At 44.3% G+C, this 16,730-nt stretch overlaps 1 protein-coding gene across 1 annotated transcript in view; it reads right to left on the bottom strand.

Moving 5' to 3' along the window:
* The window catches only part of WAPL (WAPL cohesin release factor), a 128,759-nt gene that overhangs the window by 41,882 nt on the left and 70,147 nt on the right, over positions 1 to 16,730 (bottom strand). Inside the window, exon 4 of the mRNA XM_077821433.1 lies at positions 16,258 to 16,376. Within this exon, the coding sequence (XP_077677559.1) occupies positions 16,258 to 16,376 (119 nt within the window). The remainder of the gene's footprint in view (positions 1 to 16,257; positions 16,377 to 16,730) is intronic.

Here is a 16,730-nt window from a genome sequence, read left to right as displayed (position 1 = left end):
TGGGAGGACCTCAACTCTGCCTCCACTCAGAATGTGGGGAAAATGGCAACACATCACACCCTGCTCGCCACCAATTTAACAAGAGAAAGTGAGAAAGAATACAATCTATGAGCAGAACCACTAAAACACTATCTAGTCTGTTACAAGGCCCTTTGGCCCTCACTTTCATTCTGTGACGGCTCCCAGGTATTACTCTCCAGCTCCATACATTAAAAGTGCAGGGTTACTTTCACATTACACAACCTTCAGATAGTTATTTTAAAATCCAACCAATTAATCCTGATTACAATCCTGTTCAATCCCAGTCCTAAAAAGAAATTAAACTATACAAATTGTTTATTTTGGTTGCTTTAGGTCCATTTATACCTATAATTAAAATAAAATCATTACATGATCACAAATAGTCAAACCATTAAGTAATCAATGTAATGGAGTTTCCATACAAAGGCATCTGGATTAGCAAAGGATATAGAACTAGCTAAGTCAATATGATTTCTTGGTTATACCAAATTATTGTAAAGACAGCCTTCATTTTAATCAGGCAATAGAAAAGGTGCTCACTAAACACAGGCTATACAGGATATGAACTGATAAATGACTGAATAAATCAGAAGGCCACAAGCCAAAAGTTTAGCTCTGGGAAACATCCTACCAGTCATCTAACCAACTATGACAAATGCTTTCCACATGAAGTCCAAAACTCTCAATCTAATGCAGCGGTTCTTAAACTGTGGGTCAGGACCCCATTTTAAAGGCATCGCCAGGACTGGTTTAGACTTGCCGGAGCCGAGGGGGCCAAGGCCACCACCCGAGGCTGAAGCTGAAACCTGAGCCCCACCACTCAGAGCCAAAGCTGAAGCCCAAGGGCTTCAGCCCTGGGTGGCGGGGCTCAGTTTATAGGCCCCCTGTTTGGGGCTGAAGCCCTTAGGCTTGGGCTTTGGCTTTGCCCCTGCCCCACCGCCCGCCCAGGACCGTGGGGTTCAGGTGGGCTCAGGCTTCAGTCCCCCTTCCTGGAGTCATGTAGTAATTGTAGCTGTCTGAAGGGGGTTGCCGTGCAATGAAGTTTGAGAACCCCTGATCTAATGATTGGCCACGCCATTTGTCAGAAACATAGTTAGGACATGAAAGTGATGTACTGTAAACAAGCAGTGCACTGTCACCAGCTGCCAGATCTGACTACCACATCTCTCTCTTTCACTGTCAGAGACTGCTGATAAAGTACCCTGCTGGCTTAATGCCATCCTCCAGCAACAAAAAAGATAAAGAGCTTACAGTGTTGAGAGCACTTTGCCTGACAGAATTCCTTGCGGAGTCAAAATAACAGTAGTCAACCAGCAATCCTCCCCATCAATCAAAATTTACTATAATTTTTTTAAAGTATGACAAAACAGTTGTCTGAAATGTAGTATTCCAGCTCTTTACAGTATAGAAAGAAAAAGGTTAAAGTTGTACATTATTTTGATTCTAGAACAATTTTTCCCTGATTGTTACACAAATTAGAGTGTGTCTACACAGGGATAAAAGACCTGCAGCATGGCTGCAGCTGGCCTGGGTCAGCTGACTCAGGTTTACAGGACTCAGGCTGCAAGGCTAAAAATAACTGTGTACACATTCAGGAGATCTTCCACTCTCACAGGGTCCCAGAGCTAGGTCTCCAGCCCAAGCGCTTACACAGCCATTTCTCAGCCCAGGAGCCCGAGCCCTGCAAGCCTCTGTCAGCTGACTCAGGTCAGCTACGGGTTTTTATCCCTTTATAGACATACCCTTCCAGACTCCGCAAATGGTTTTAAGTAGTTACACATTTAAGAAAAAAAAGATACAGTATCACTTACAGGAGTTACAATAATAAAAAATTTGAAACTATTTAAGTAATGGGTTTGCAATTTTGAAGCAAATAAAAAAACAGTTACTGACCTTTCACACCTGTTCTTCACACATTACACACACATCCATTCTACTCTTGGTGCGTACACATGCCATGCACAATCACTGAAAATTTTTCCCTCAGTGGTACCCATCAGGATGGCCTGAACACCCTCTGCTGCCCAATGCTGCTAGCGCTGGCACAAAGGAACCAGCCGACCCCATGACCCCTCATTTCCTTCCTTCTGGAAACTCTGATGTAGAGAGGTAGGAGAGCAAGTCACGGAATGGACATGTGCAATGCATCTCGAAGACAAGTTATAACACAGCCCAACAAAATTTGTATAGTCTCTAGAGTAGTTAGTGATGGTGTAATGGGAGGAGAACATGTACACCAAGTTGCTGCTTTACAAAATGTCGTGAATAGAGATTTACACCAAAAACACTGCTGAAGATGCTTGTGATCTTGTGGAATGAGCAGTCAGGTTAATTGGCAAAACACCTGCCTGATCGTAACAAATACATGACGCTATCCAGGATGCTTCATCGGATGCATCCGATGAAGTGAGCTGTAGCTCACGAAAGCTTATGCTCAAATAAATTTGTTAGTTTCTAAGGTGCCACAAGTACTCCTTTTCTTTTTGTGAATACAGACTAAACACGGCTGCTACTCTGAAACCTATCCAGGATGAAATCCTTTGTGAAAAGATTGGAAGACCTCTCATTCTGTCAGCTATAGCCATGAACACTTGGCTGGACTGTTGAAACTGTTTAGTCCTTTCTATATAGAATACTAGTGCCCATCTAATATGCAATGAAGTCCTTGCTCATCCTTATTTGCATGAGGTTTTGGGTAAAATACAGGTAGGCAAATTGCCTGATTCCTTTTAAATTGCAAAACTACTTTGGGAAGGAAACTGGGGTGAAGGAGCTACAGACAAGCCGAGCAGAAGCATCATGAAATGGTAGCGTGCAAGGTTCACTATGAATCTGAGTAACCTTATGTGCCCTTGGTATAAGTAGGTGCCTCTTAAATCAAGGACAGCACACCAGACTCCGGTATCCAGAGAGGGAATAACGGATACCAGGGTGACCATGCAGAACTTTATCTTTTTGAGATAGTTGTTGAGTTGGCACAAGTCTAGAATAGGCCTAACACTGCCCAGGGCCTTCAGAATTAGAAAATAGTGGGAGTAGAAACTCTTCCCCCCTTAACTTTTGCAGCACCTCTTGTTCAGCTCGCAGCGGAAGAAGGGATTGAACCTTGTGGTGCAGAAGTTTCTTGTTGGAGGGTTCCCTGAGAAGGCACGTGGAGGGAAGGTGTGAATGAGAGGTAGAAATGACTGGATGGTGCATCCCACCTCTACAACTCTCAAAATCCAGTGGTCCTTGGTGATACGGGATCAAACACTGGGGAACTGGGAAAGGTGGTTTGCAAATAAAGGAAAAACATGGTCTGGCACCATGGAAACTGGTAGAGCGTCCTCAAGTGTCCCATCAAAACATCTGCTTAGAACCCTTAGACATCTGGGTGGGACAGGCACTGATGTTATGGTAGAAGCGAGTAGTGACCAACCCCTATTCCTCTTCCTCTGCAGGTCCTGATGGGTAGCCATGGCAGAGTACTGAAGAGACTGTTGAGGCCTCTAGTGCTTCCTTGAAGGAGCTGGGGTGTACAACCCAAGGGAATTCAGGGTCGCTCTGAGTCTTTTAGTCCATGAAGCTTTGCGTCCATCTACTGTGATCCTGAACAGACTGTTGGACTTCCTGTGGCAACCCAGAGGACTGTAATCATGAATTCCTATACGTGGTCACTGCAGAAGCCATAGACCTGGCAGCAGAATCAACAGCATCAAGAGCAGTCTGTACAGCAGCCCTTGTCACAGATTTCTCCTTGTCTAGAACCAAAGAGAACTCTTGTCTAGCCCCTTGTGGTAGCAGTTCTTTGAACTTTTTCATGGAGTTCCACACATTGAAATAGTACCTGTGCAGTTGCACCTGCTGCTTTGCAATTCTGAACTGTCACACACACACACACGGTAAAGTAAACTTTCCTACCAAACAGACTTTTCTGAGTCCCTTGATTTCAGGGTTGTGCTCAGATGTCCCTGCCTTTCTTGCTCATTGGCAGCAGACCCTACAAGGGACCCCAGGGTGGGTGTGTAGAGGAACTCAATCTTGCGCATATACATAATATTTTATTTCAGCCCTTTTTGAAGTGAGGGGAAGGGATGTGGGGGTCTGCCACAAAGTCATAATTGGGTCCACAATGGCCTCATTGAGAGACAGGGCTACTTTGGAAGGGCTCGCAGCAGCCAAAATGTCAGCCAAGCTATGGGAGGACTCTTACTAACTCCATCTGTACGTCCAGATTTAAGGCTACCTTCTAACAACTTTTGGTGAGCCTTACAGTCATCTAGGGGAGGTGACATACAGTCAGAGGAGCAGGAAGGGGAGACCAGCACAAGCTGCAGATGCTCTTCCTCCCTTTCTGTATCAGCAGGATCCTGTTGAGCCGGCTCTTTGGAGACTGGTATTGGACTCTGTACCAGAGTCGAGGCCAAATGCCATGTGGTGGGATGGTGCTGTACGTCTTTTTGAAGCCACAGAACATGAGTGCCTGGAATAAGCCCTAGAAACTTGGGGAAAGCTCCACGGGTTCCTATAGGGCCACTGGACTGGTGCAGGTCCCCAGTACTTGATGGTACTCCTGTGCCTGGACCCACGGAAGAAGTGGTGACAGTGGCTTTGGAGGACAGGAAGAGTAAGACCCGATCTCAAATTCAGAAGGAGGAGTCTGCCTCCAGGGACTACAGAGGTGCAATTCCCAACAGTGCTGGCAATTGGTGCTTGGGCACTAGGAAGATAACCGAGTGGAGCCCTAAGCCTTCTTGTTCCTTGAAGACCAATTACACCAGTTTGAAACAGATAATATACTGCAATTTTCATATCTGGTATTTACATTCGTTGGAAGACGCAGAGGATGCCATAATCTTGGTTTTGGAATTGCATTTAATTCTGAGGCTTAAACCAGAATTAATTTTGTGGCTTAAGTTTCATTCTTCTGACATAGTACTGATCCAACACTTTGAAATTTTCTGCCACTTGCTCTGTATTTGAGGATCATCATCATACATGGTCAGCCTATAGTTATGCTTGTTTGCAAGTGTTAGCATAACTTTCTCTCTATGGAAAATCGCATAAGATGGATCAGTCATGAGGACAACTGGTTCATCAACCCAGCTAGCAGGCATGATGATAAGGCAATCTTCAGAGAAGGCAACCTTCAGGACATATGGGAGAGCAGCCATGCTATCAAAGGTTCAAAGGGGAACTTGGTTAATGCGAAAATGACCAAATTAAGATACTATGCCAGAGCAGGGATTCTGTTATTTGACAAAGTTCTAACTAGAACCTTTAGAAAAATGTACAGCCACTAGATGGGATAAAACAGAGGTCTATTGACTGGAGGGTGGCAGGCACCAATTGACATCAAGTGCACTGGTAGGGAGCCAAAAGGAGAGACTGGAGGTTTTCAGGCTGATCAGAAAATCTAAACAGTGCAAACGTCCAATTCTTTGAGGACATCCAAAGATGTTGGGGCTATCTAAGTTGACTGATTAAACTGTTGTTTGAAATCCGTCTGGGGTACATAAACTCTGGCTCTGAGTCCAGAGCTGCTCCAATAAATTCTGTGGCTGTGAAGGAACCAAAATGGACTTTTCTGCATACACCCAGGTTCCCATTGACACCAGAAGACTGAGGAGGGATGAGGTTGATGCCAGTACCTCCAGATGAGATCTCCCTGTCAACAGATAGACTATCAAGCCACAGAGTCAGAAGCATGGACTAGCCATTGCTAGTCCAAAGAGGAGCACCCTGTACTGACAATTTGGACCTATAGTGAACCCCAGGAATCATCTGTGAGGGGATGATGCTTATATGAAAATAGGCATGGTTCATGGCTGGGACAAAGTACCTCTCTTCTGCCCTCTTAGGAGTAAATGTACATGTTGCTAAAGTATGCCATATAATAATGGCAGGTTCCAGGATGGCCCCATTAACAGGGAGTGCCACTCTACTAAGTCCTGCATTCCATAAAATATCTAGGAGTCTGGGAGTTGTCTCCTGAATTTCCTCCAGAGGACTCTGGAGCTCATCCACAACTGTCCTTAACAGATGTTGAAACTGGTTAGGGTCATCTGTAGGAGACGGCGAGGACAGGCAACCACCTCTTCAGAAGATGACGATGATATGCCCATTAGAACTGTGCTAGGACTGGATCTTGTCCTCCTTGCCTCCTCTTCTTCCCTGGGCTCTTGCAGGAGCTCTGGCTAATTGTGTGTGGGCAGGGGATAGGAGGGAGGGGAGAGAGGATTGTGTAATTCTCAGTGAGATCACACAGATTCCAGATATAGCATGTACAGGTCCCACAGTCCCCAATAAGGCCAATGAGAAGAACCCAACATGGACTGAGGAGATCCTAAAGGCACAGGGGTACCAGTAATTCGAGCTGGGGATCCCATCTTATGATGTTATGGTAGGGCCCAGGAAATTCTGGATGCTCTATCTGGGTTCACCACTCTTGGTGGTGGTGGTGGTGATGTCAGTCCTTAATCATGTCCGACTCCCCCGAAAAGGGAAATGTGGGCTCCAGTTACAATGGTGGTGCTGTCTGTACCATCAATGTAAAAAAGCATTTGTCAGATGCCACCAGGGGATGGGGATGAAGAGTCTTTTCCCTGTGCACCTTGGAAGCCACTATGTCCTTATAAGCTTGCACTGGTATTGGTGGTGCAGGGTGTTTGGGCATCCTTTGTTGGTACTGGTGGTTGCCCCAGCCTTGGCTCACATCTGTCTTTGCTCAGTTCCAATGGTGCCGATGTGGAGGCACTGTCACTCTTTGGAGACTGCAGGTCAGTGCTGTAACCCTTACGGGCTCTAGAGCAGTTGCCCACAAACTTAACATCGTGCCCGTCCTTACCCTTGTCCATGTCCCCAAACCCAGCCGAGGTTGGGGGGACAGTACTGTGAGCAGGGCCGCAGCCTGGGGCTGAGGCTGGGATTGGGGCTGTAGCCGAGGCTGGGGGGCGGAGTTGGGGCCATGAGCAGAGCAGTGGCCAGGCCTTGAAGCTGGGAGTTGGGGTCGGGAACGGAGCTGTGGTTTGGTCCTGCAGCTGGGTGTTAGGGCTGGGAGCAGAGCCACGACCAGGCCTCAGTCAGGGCTGTGACTGGGTGCAGGGCTGGGGCCATGCCTGGGGGCAGAGCAGAGCTGAGGCCAAAGCAGGGCTGGGGGGTTCTCCCTCCCTACCTCCCTCCCTGTGCAGGCTGGCCCGCCACACACCCCTCCCCCCCAGGGGACACACACCTTACATTTTGGAGACCACTTCTCTCTTGCTTCATTGGAACCTGGTGCAAAGAGTCACCAGACTTAGGCGTCACAAAAGCAGACCTCATCTTCAAGGTGGTTCTGGAGGGCGATTTCTCTTTAGACTTTTGAGAGAGCTTTTTACCCTCACAGCGAGCTTGGAAAGGGGAGTCCTTCGTTCTGCCTTTGCTTGCCCCTATATCTGAGGTAGTGGTGCTGGGCAGAATGCTCTGATGCCTCTGCCTGGGGTACATAGAGTTTGCCTGACCTAGATTGGACTGGGACCTCAAAGCATTCTTCACTGGATGTTTTCCAAATTTCTGTTCCCATGCTTGCTGGGTTTGGCTGGGCAAGGAGCCACAGATACGGCACTCAGTGGAAACATGAACTTTTCCAAGGATGCACGGGCATATCTGATGGTCATAGATGACTGGGAAGGATTGGGGGCAGGAGACAGCTCTTTAAGCCTGAAATCGTGGACATAATCTGAGTCCCATACCAGAAGGGAGGCAGTCTGAAATCTAACTAATACCTAATTAGCTTATTTTAGAATATTTATAGATTCAAAGTTTAAGGGGGATCACTGGACACTGGAGGGTTGAGCCTCAGACCATGTGGCAACTGGAGAGGTCTGTACCACTCTATGTCCTCGGTTCAGAGCATGAGGTGAGGAGGGACAGAGGTGCTGACCAAGAGAAACTATTAGCAAAAGTCTTCTCATCTCAGATGCATGAACATCCATGGTAGAATACATACAGGGACCAGTACTCGACTAACCATAATTTCTCCCTAGGGAGGCATCCCCCTACCCAGACCACCTAACAAAAACTTGCTTCTGCAAGGATCGTCACGGAAGGAGCTACTCAGAAGTTCAGGTTCCAAGTTCTAACATCATGATGTTCTCTTCACTCTAATACCAGCCACAATGTTTCATTCATAAGCTTCTCATACAACTGTCTCAGCACTTTTCCATGCTGTTTCCTTCTTCCTGAATGCCCTTCTGAACTGGTCTACAAGTCCATGCTCTTCTCCACATTCAAGCCACTCTTCACGTACTCACTTTGACATATACAAGAAGTAAGCCAAACAACAGTGGACAAGTAGATGGACATTTGGCTGCAGTTTATAAACAGAGTATGCACAGATGGCCAATCACAGTATCCATTTTTTCAACTGTTGTGATAACTGGGGACTAGTAGGCCTACCTCAGTTATGAGTTTAATGTGGGGAAGTCAGTGGAAGTTTATGAAATGGTCCAGTCTCACGTAAGAAAAAATGGTAACTGGAAAAGGTAAGTCCAACTTGGCCTATTACATAACATTGATTATAAAATCAGTAAGAATGAAAAACAAAGACTAAGTTAGTCCAAACAAAAAGGCTTTACCAATGTAACTCAAGGACTGTGTTAACAAGAAAAGTAAGGGATCAGAAATTAACAGATCAAACTTGGATTGTCCGAAATTAGGCCTAATTCAAGAACAAAAGGAGAGGATGGACTATTCCACCCATCAGCCCTTAAAGAGACTTTGATGGGTGGGACTTTGAGGGATTCCAGGAGGGGGAAGGCTGATAGGACTCTGCTCCCGAGACTTCATCTTTCTCCCACGGATCACAGAAGTCACGACATCATTGGAAGTCTGGCTTTCCCTGCTGCATCAGTGTGTTCTTTTCTGCTCCACTATCTTTCCTCCTGTCCACTGTCTCATAGCTTTCCATTTGATCCTGAGGTCAACTGTACCATACAGCATCAACACAATGAGATGAGATGGCACATTTAGCTCTGGCCATCCTAGGGACCAGCCAGACAATGTTGCACATTCCAGACTGGAAGATAAGTCTGAAGCAGGGCAATTGCTGTCATGGATGACCTGTCACCTCAGAGTATCCATTTGTGACTGACCAGCATCCAGAATTCTGCCATCAACCAACACTGTATTTCCCCAACCTTTGCTCTCCTGTCTCTTCTTCCCCTTGTGTCGGTTTGTCAAAACCAGGAAAAGGAGGCACTCTTCAAATCTTGGAACTGAATAACAAAAACCATCCCTTTGCTTCACACCAGGTTTTCAAAAAAACCAAACAAAACCGTATATACTCGTTCATAAGCCAAATATTTTTGGTAAAAAAGTGACGCACCACAGAGCAGGGGTCAGCTTATAAACAGGTCTGCACCAAAATTTATCGATTTTAAACTCTGTGAAATCATTGAATTGAATATCTAATACACTGTTTTGTTTACCTGGAACGTCTGCAGGCATGGAGCACCTCAGTTCCCTGCAGCCGCAATTCACCGTTCCCTGCAAATGGGAGCTGTGGGAAGTGGCGGCGAACCAAGGCCACTGGGAGCTAAGGGGCTCCATGTCTGCAGACACTCCAGGTAAACAAAACATCCCGACCCGCCAGCAGCTTACCCTGATGGGACAGGAGCCAAAGCTTGCCAACCCCTAAAATACAGGGTCGGCTTATGAAAGGGTCATACGGTTTTTACTATTTTTACCTATCCATATTGGGGGGTCGGCTTATAAACGAACTGGCTAATGAACGAGTATATATGGTACTCTAGCTGATATCCTCTAGTTTAAACAAAAGACTTTGACAGAATGATTATTTAAAAACTTAGCCAAAACTTATTTCAGTTTTGAAGTGCTTTATGACTTGTTTAGCTCCTTTTCTCTTGGGTATACTAACTAACAAATTTCCAAACTTTAGCATAAATTTTTTTAGTGCATTTGCCACGGAACTACACAATCCAAAGTCTCTCTGTATGCCAAACTCCAAACCTTGTTTAAAACTCTTTAATGTTGGACAGTTTCAGAGTTATGCTAACATCTTTGACACTTTGGGCTTATATATTCCACCTAAACTAATATACTACCATCCCTGTTGTACCATGACAGCCCAAGTACAGGAAGCGTGCCTTGTTGGTAAACCACATAGCATACCTTAATGCTACTGTATTCCAAACAAGGTACACTGGACAGATTTCACTGAACTTAACTATCTAGATACCAGATATAATGTAGTTAAATTCTGAAATTCAGTAAAAACGTAAGCACTGCTACTAAATGCAACTATTTCATGAAGCACCACTAAGTTTCATTTTTAGATATACAGTTTTTCATTTGAAAGAGTTAACGTTTATAGCCAATGTAGGGGTACATGGTAAACACACTTCAAACCTGTCCCTCAGACTTTGCTCATCAATTTCCTAAGGTATTAACAGAAGCTAAAAACAAAACAAAACCATCCAGTGATCTAAATGCTCGTGAACCTGAGAAGAAACAGGTCTTCTGGAAAGAACCACTTCTAAAGTGTCATTTTATTGTACAAATCATCATTTTTTATATTTGTCACACTACCAGTTTTCTTGCTGAAACTATAATCTTGACAGCATAGGTGAAATTTTACAAGTTTTTATATGTCAGTTTGTTACTCAGGCTCAGTGCTGAGATCCTTATATTACATTAAAGTTACATTAAAATGGAGTTAAGATTATGTGTACATTTCAGTAATTTAAGGTAAAATACATTAGAGAGATACAATTGTCCTCAAAACAAACACTATAAGCTTTTTCATGACACCATGCAATAACCAAATTGGTAGCATTACTGTAAGGCAGGAGTCGGCAACCTATGGCACACGTCCCAAAGATGGCACGCGAGCCAATTTTTAATGGCACGCTGCTGTCTGCTGGACCCCAGCAGACAGCAGCGTGCCATTAAAATTCCTGCCCGGCTGGCCTGCTCTTTTCCACCTCCCCGCCCACCGCTCTCTCCTTGCAGGGCAGGCAAGCTTCCCCCTCCCCGCACCTCTTCCCCTGGCATGCTGGGTTCCTGTCCCTCCTCCTCTCTCTCCCTGCGGCCCGATCAGCCGACGGCCCTTGCTACGGAGTGGGAGAGAGAAAAGCAGAACCACAGTACGCTCTCTGCTCCGGGACCTTGGGGAGGGGGGTGGAATCCAGGCATGTCCCCTCCAGCCATGAGCACATGGGAGCTGGGAGCACCCCCACAACCCCAGCCCACACCCCCAGCCCTCTGCCCTGACTCCTGCATCCCCTCACACACACCCCAGCCCCCTGCCCTGACCCCTGCACCCTCCTAGACCTCTCCCTGCACCCTCTCACACACACCCAGCCCTCTGCCCTCACCCCTGCACCCCCCCCAGCCCCGTGCCCTGACCCCTGCACACACACCCCCCCCACAACCCCAGTCCTGACTCCGGCATCCCCCACACATACCCAGCCCCCTGCCCTGACTCCTGCACCCTCCTCACATACCCCCAGCCCCGAGCACCAAATGGGAGCTCCTGCACACGCACACCCCACATTCCCACCTGCACCTCTCGCGCCAAATGGGAGCCGCCCAGGTAAGTGCTCCACACCCAAACCTCCTGCCCCAACCCTGAGCCCCCTCCCTGATTCTAGCTCCTGGTCAGACCCTGCACCCCAACCTGCTCCTTCACCCCCAGCCCTAGTCTCAGTGCACTCCCACCCTCATCTCAGTGCAGAGACAGGAAGAGAATGGCTAGAATCAGGGAGAAGGTAGGTACCGACTCTATGTGAGCAGGGCTGGGACCCCAGACCGGCAACAGGCTGAGTGGGGCCGGCAGCCAGGACCCAGGCTGGCAGGAGCCAGCGGACGGAACCCCAGACCGGCAGCAGACTGAGCGGCAGTGGGCTGAGCCGCTCAGCCCACTGCCCGTCTGGGGTTCTGGCTGCCGGCCCCTTGCCAGCTCGCTGCCGGCCTAGGTGAATGGAACCCCAGGCTGGCAGCAGGCCGGCGGTGTAAGATCAGCATTTTAATTTAATTTTAAATGAAGTTTAAACATTTTGAAAACCTTGTTTACATACGACAATAGTTTAGTTATATAATATATAGACTTATAGAGCGAGACCTTCTAAAAAACGTTAAAATGTGGTATTGGCACGCGAAACCTTAAATTAAAGTGAATAAATGAAGACTCCGCACACCACTTCTAAAAGGTTGCTGACCCCTGCTTTAAGGTATTACAATGCAATGGTAGTAGGAAATTCATTCGAACTATAGGAGCGGGCATGTAGTGTTCTGCGACCTGTAATGTGCAGGAGGTCAAACTAGATGATCATGATAGTCCTTCTGACCTTAAAGTCAGAGTCTATGAGTAGTGATACCATGGTGGTTATGGAGGGAGTCAGCATAAACGGTTGTTTCCATACTTTAAAATTATGGATTTCTATTGAGTTTATTCCTGACTCTAAATTACCTGGGTTTTATAAACACAATACATTTACAACATCCCTGTAATGTATTCTACCCTAAATTACTGATAGGTACTCAATGTACTTGTTGAGCATTTTTTAAATTACTTTTAAAAAAATTCAAATTGTAATTAAGAAAACATACACCGACAGTAAACAAGAAGCCACAAGGGAATGTTACCATGCAGTATTTCTAATGAAGTTATGCAATATCAAATAATTTAATTTAACTTAACTTTTAGGGACAGATTCACCACTATGCTCTGGCTGCTTTATACCACTATGGAGCAGTGCAACGTAGCTGTGCATGTACTCCAGCTTTCCATTCCTTCTTGCTCTCCACATTCCCTTGTGTGTACTTCCTTCCCAGGTTTGCTGTCTCCTGTGCTCCTTATTGAGCACGTCTGGGGCAGTGGGTAGCCCATGAAGACAAATATTTTATTTAATAAATTTGTCAGTTGAGGTGTAAGAATAAAATCTTTGGAGAAACTCCAGTTTCTGCCTGCTTTAAAAATAGCCACAACCCTGTTTTTCCTCAATGAGAGGAATCAAGCTACCCTCAGAAAAGACGGAGGCTCTCCAATCCTGTCAGAAATCTAAGAGGAATAGGTGAATGGAAGCTGTGACTCTCTCTGCTAAGAACCACCTGTGCCCTCACTCCAACTAAAAACAGGAGTGGGGTTAGTTTTAAGAAGGGCCTATTAACTAAGAGTCAGTGGCCTCAGTCCTACTGCGAATAGGAAATGGCAGCCACTTAGAAAAAAGGCAGTTCTTCACAGTTTTTTTAAAAAAAGAAAAGAAAAAAAGTATGCATCAACACTACTGAAAAATAAGCTTTTAGCTATAGAGAACATTTGCACAAATAATCTACTCCTTAGCATGAAAGGACGACTAGTAATGGACGACACCAAGAATGCTGAGGTGTTTAATGCCTATTTTGCTTCAGTCTTCAATAAAAAGTTTAATTGTGACCAGATGCTTCGCACAAACATGATGTTAATATTAACAAGGGGGAAGGAAACAAAGACAGATTAGGGAAAGAACATGTGAAAGAATATTTACGTAAGTTAGATATTTTCAAATCAGTAGGGTCTGATGGAATTCATTCTCAGGCAAACACCTAGAAGATCATAAGGTGATAAGTAACAGTCAGCATGATTTATCAAGAACAGGGTAACAAGCCTTGTGGATGGGGGAAGCGGAAGATGTGTTATATCTTGACTTTAGTAAGGCTTTTGATATAGTCTCAGATGACCTCAAACAAACTAGAAAATAAGGTGATAAGTAATAGTTAGCATGGATTTGTCAAGAACAAATCATGTCGAACCATGATTCTACACTTAATGAAGCAAATATCTGAACTGTTAACAATTATCTTCAACAACTTGTGGATGATGGGTGAGGACCCAGACAACCGAAGAACTGCAAACATAGTACCTATTTTTTAAAAGGGGAACAAAGAGGACCCAGGGAAATTATATACCAGTCAGCCTAACTTCTAAACCTGGAAAGATACTGGAACAAGTTATTAAACAATCAATTTGTAAGCATTATAGAGGATAATGTTTAAGTAATAGCTAGTATGGATGTGTCAAGAACAAATCATGCTAAAAGAAGCTAGTTTCCTTCTTTGACAGGGTTACCGGTATAGTGAATGGGAGAGGGCAGAGAAATAGCAGATGTGATATAAATTAACTTCACCAAGGCTTCTGACAGTCCCATATAGCAGTCTCATAATCAAACTACGGAAATGAGCTCTAAAAATTAATATGAAGGTGGGTGCACAACTAGTCGAAAGACTATACTTAAGGAGTAGTTATCAATGGTTTGCTGTTAAACTGGGGGGAATGTATCCAATAGACTCCACAGGGATCTGTTCTGGATCAGGTACTATCCAATATTTTCACTAATGACTTGGATAATGGAGCGGAGAGTATGCTTACAAAATTTGCAGATGACACCAAGATAGGAGAGGTTGCAAGCAGTTGAGAGGGGGGACAGGATCAGAATTCAAAGTGACCTTGACAAATTGGGAGAACTGGTGTGAAATCAACAAAATGAAATTCAATGAAGACAAGTTCACAACACATTTGGGAAGGAAAAATCAAATGCACAGGTACAAAATGAGGAACAACTGTGTAGGCAGTAGTATTGCTGAAAAGAATCTGGAGATTATAGTTGAGCACACATTGAATACAAGTAGTCAATGTGGTGCAGCTGAAAAAAAGGCTCAGAGAAGAGCAACAAATATGATAAAAATTTTAGAAAACCTGGCCTCTGAGGAAAGGTTAAAAACTAGGTATGCTTAGTCTTGAAAAAAAGACTGAGGTGGGGACCTGATAAATACTTTTCAAATATGTTACAGACTGTTATAAAGAAAATGGTAATCAACTGTTCTCTATGTTCACTGAAAATGTAGTATTAGGCTTAATCAGCAGCCAGGGAGATTTAGGTTAGATATTAGGACAAACTTTCCAACTATAAACAATAGTTAAATACTGAAATAGGGTTACCATGGGAGGTTGTGGAATCCCAGTCAGTGGAGACTTCTAACAACAGGTTAGATAAACACCTGTCAGGGATGGTCTAAGTATACTAGGTCCTACCTCATGAGAGGGTGGGTGGCAGGGGTGGGGGGGTGGACTAGTTGAGCTCTTGAGGTTCCTTCCAGCCCAACATTTCTATTAATATAATAGGAACTCTTCAGGAAAAAGAAAAAGGGAGAAGGAAAAAAAAAAGCACATGGCAACAGATCTAGGCCTTAGAAAGAGACACCTTGGACAGTCAGGAGATATGGGACCCTTCATTTAATGGAAGCTACAAACTCTCATCTATTCATACAGGTGAGCCCCATTCCAGGTGTATTTTCAAAAACCAAATACTCAATACACTAACTGACCGGACAAGAAAAACTTACACAGCATTGCAAAAGGATCTGGGTTTTATTAGATTCTGCTAGAAGACAAGATCCCTACTAAGAATTCTGAGTAGTCATTTTTCCATGAAATGACAAATAAAACTCAAACACACAAATGAAACAAGAAACAATGAGGACTATATCTATGCCACTTTCCAAGCTTCTGTCCTGATTTCTGTAGCCCTGATCTGAAAATCAAGACTAGAATTATTTTTTTTTAAATATACACACACCAACAGGGAAAGCATATTCTCTTCTCCACTCCCCAAAACCCATAACACTAAAGTTTTGCTGTAGCCTTCTGAAACGGAAGAATATCTTTAAGCAACAATCAAGCATGGATGATTGCCACCCAAAAACTAAAAATCTTAAGCCATGAGTACATGAAAAATGGCATTATAATGGAAACAGTTTTGTACTCTTAAATACAGATTTGGCTTCCAGGTGCCAATTGTAATATTAAAGTTGAAGCAAGTCGATTAAAACAGTGACACATCAATCCAGGGGCGGAAAAGACCTCAAAAAAAGAGTGCCAGAATATCCAGGTAATCAAACCGTTTATTAACTGAATAGTCCTGGGTGCTTTATAATAATTTTAAGATGGGTTAAATATTGCATCCCTATCAAATGGGATAAGACAGAGGTAATCAATAAGCAGACCACTAGACACTTCTGAACAGACCCCGAAACCTCTTTATTTACTTATTATCATGATTATAATATTTTGCTATTTTCTCTAGAGTCTGGACCTTGACAAAGAAATTTGGACCTTGACAAAAAATAACTGACTACCCTGGGATAAGATAGAGATACATATACTACAAGAGCCTCAACTCCACAGCGCTGAATAAAATAAGATAAAGTATTACCACTTACCCTCTTTGGCCCACTAAAAATCTTCCTGGTATTTTCTTTAGATTTATCGCCTTGTTTATTTGTGGACTTCTTATTGCCTTCAGGCACACCAGATGAATCCTCTGAAAAATCTAGTAGATCTGTAAAGGTAAATATAATGAAAAGATATTCTAACAGTCAGCCACTTTCCACAAAATTCTGTTCTTGTATCTAATCTGCTACATTTTTAGGTGCTGAAATTATAGATTAGTTAATGATAGGTTTCAGAGTAGAAGCCGTGTTAGCCTGTATCTGCAAAAAGAAAAGGAGGACTTGTGGCACCTTAGAGACTAACAAATTTATTTGAGCATAAGCTTTCATGAGCTACAGCTCACTTCATCGGATGCATTCAGTGGTGAGCTGTAGCTCACGAAAGCTTATGCTCAAATAAATCTGTTAGTCTCTCAGGTGCCACAAGTCCTTCTTTTAGATTAGCTAATGACATTCTCAAATTT

Source organism: Eretmochelys imbricata, chromosome 7 (assembly GCF_965152235.1).
Source record: "Eretmochelys imbricata isolate rEreImb1 chromosome 7, rEreImb1.hap1, whole genome shotgun sequence".
In the NCBI taxonomy this organism is placed as follows: domain Eukaryota; kingdom Metazoa; phylum Chordata; order Testudines; family Cheloniidae; genus Eretmochelys; species Eretmochelys imbricata.
The sequence above is the reverse complement of the archived record's forward strand: the minus strand, read 5'-3'. Positions and strand labels throughout refer to the sequence as shown.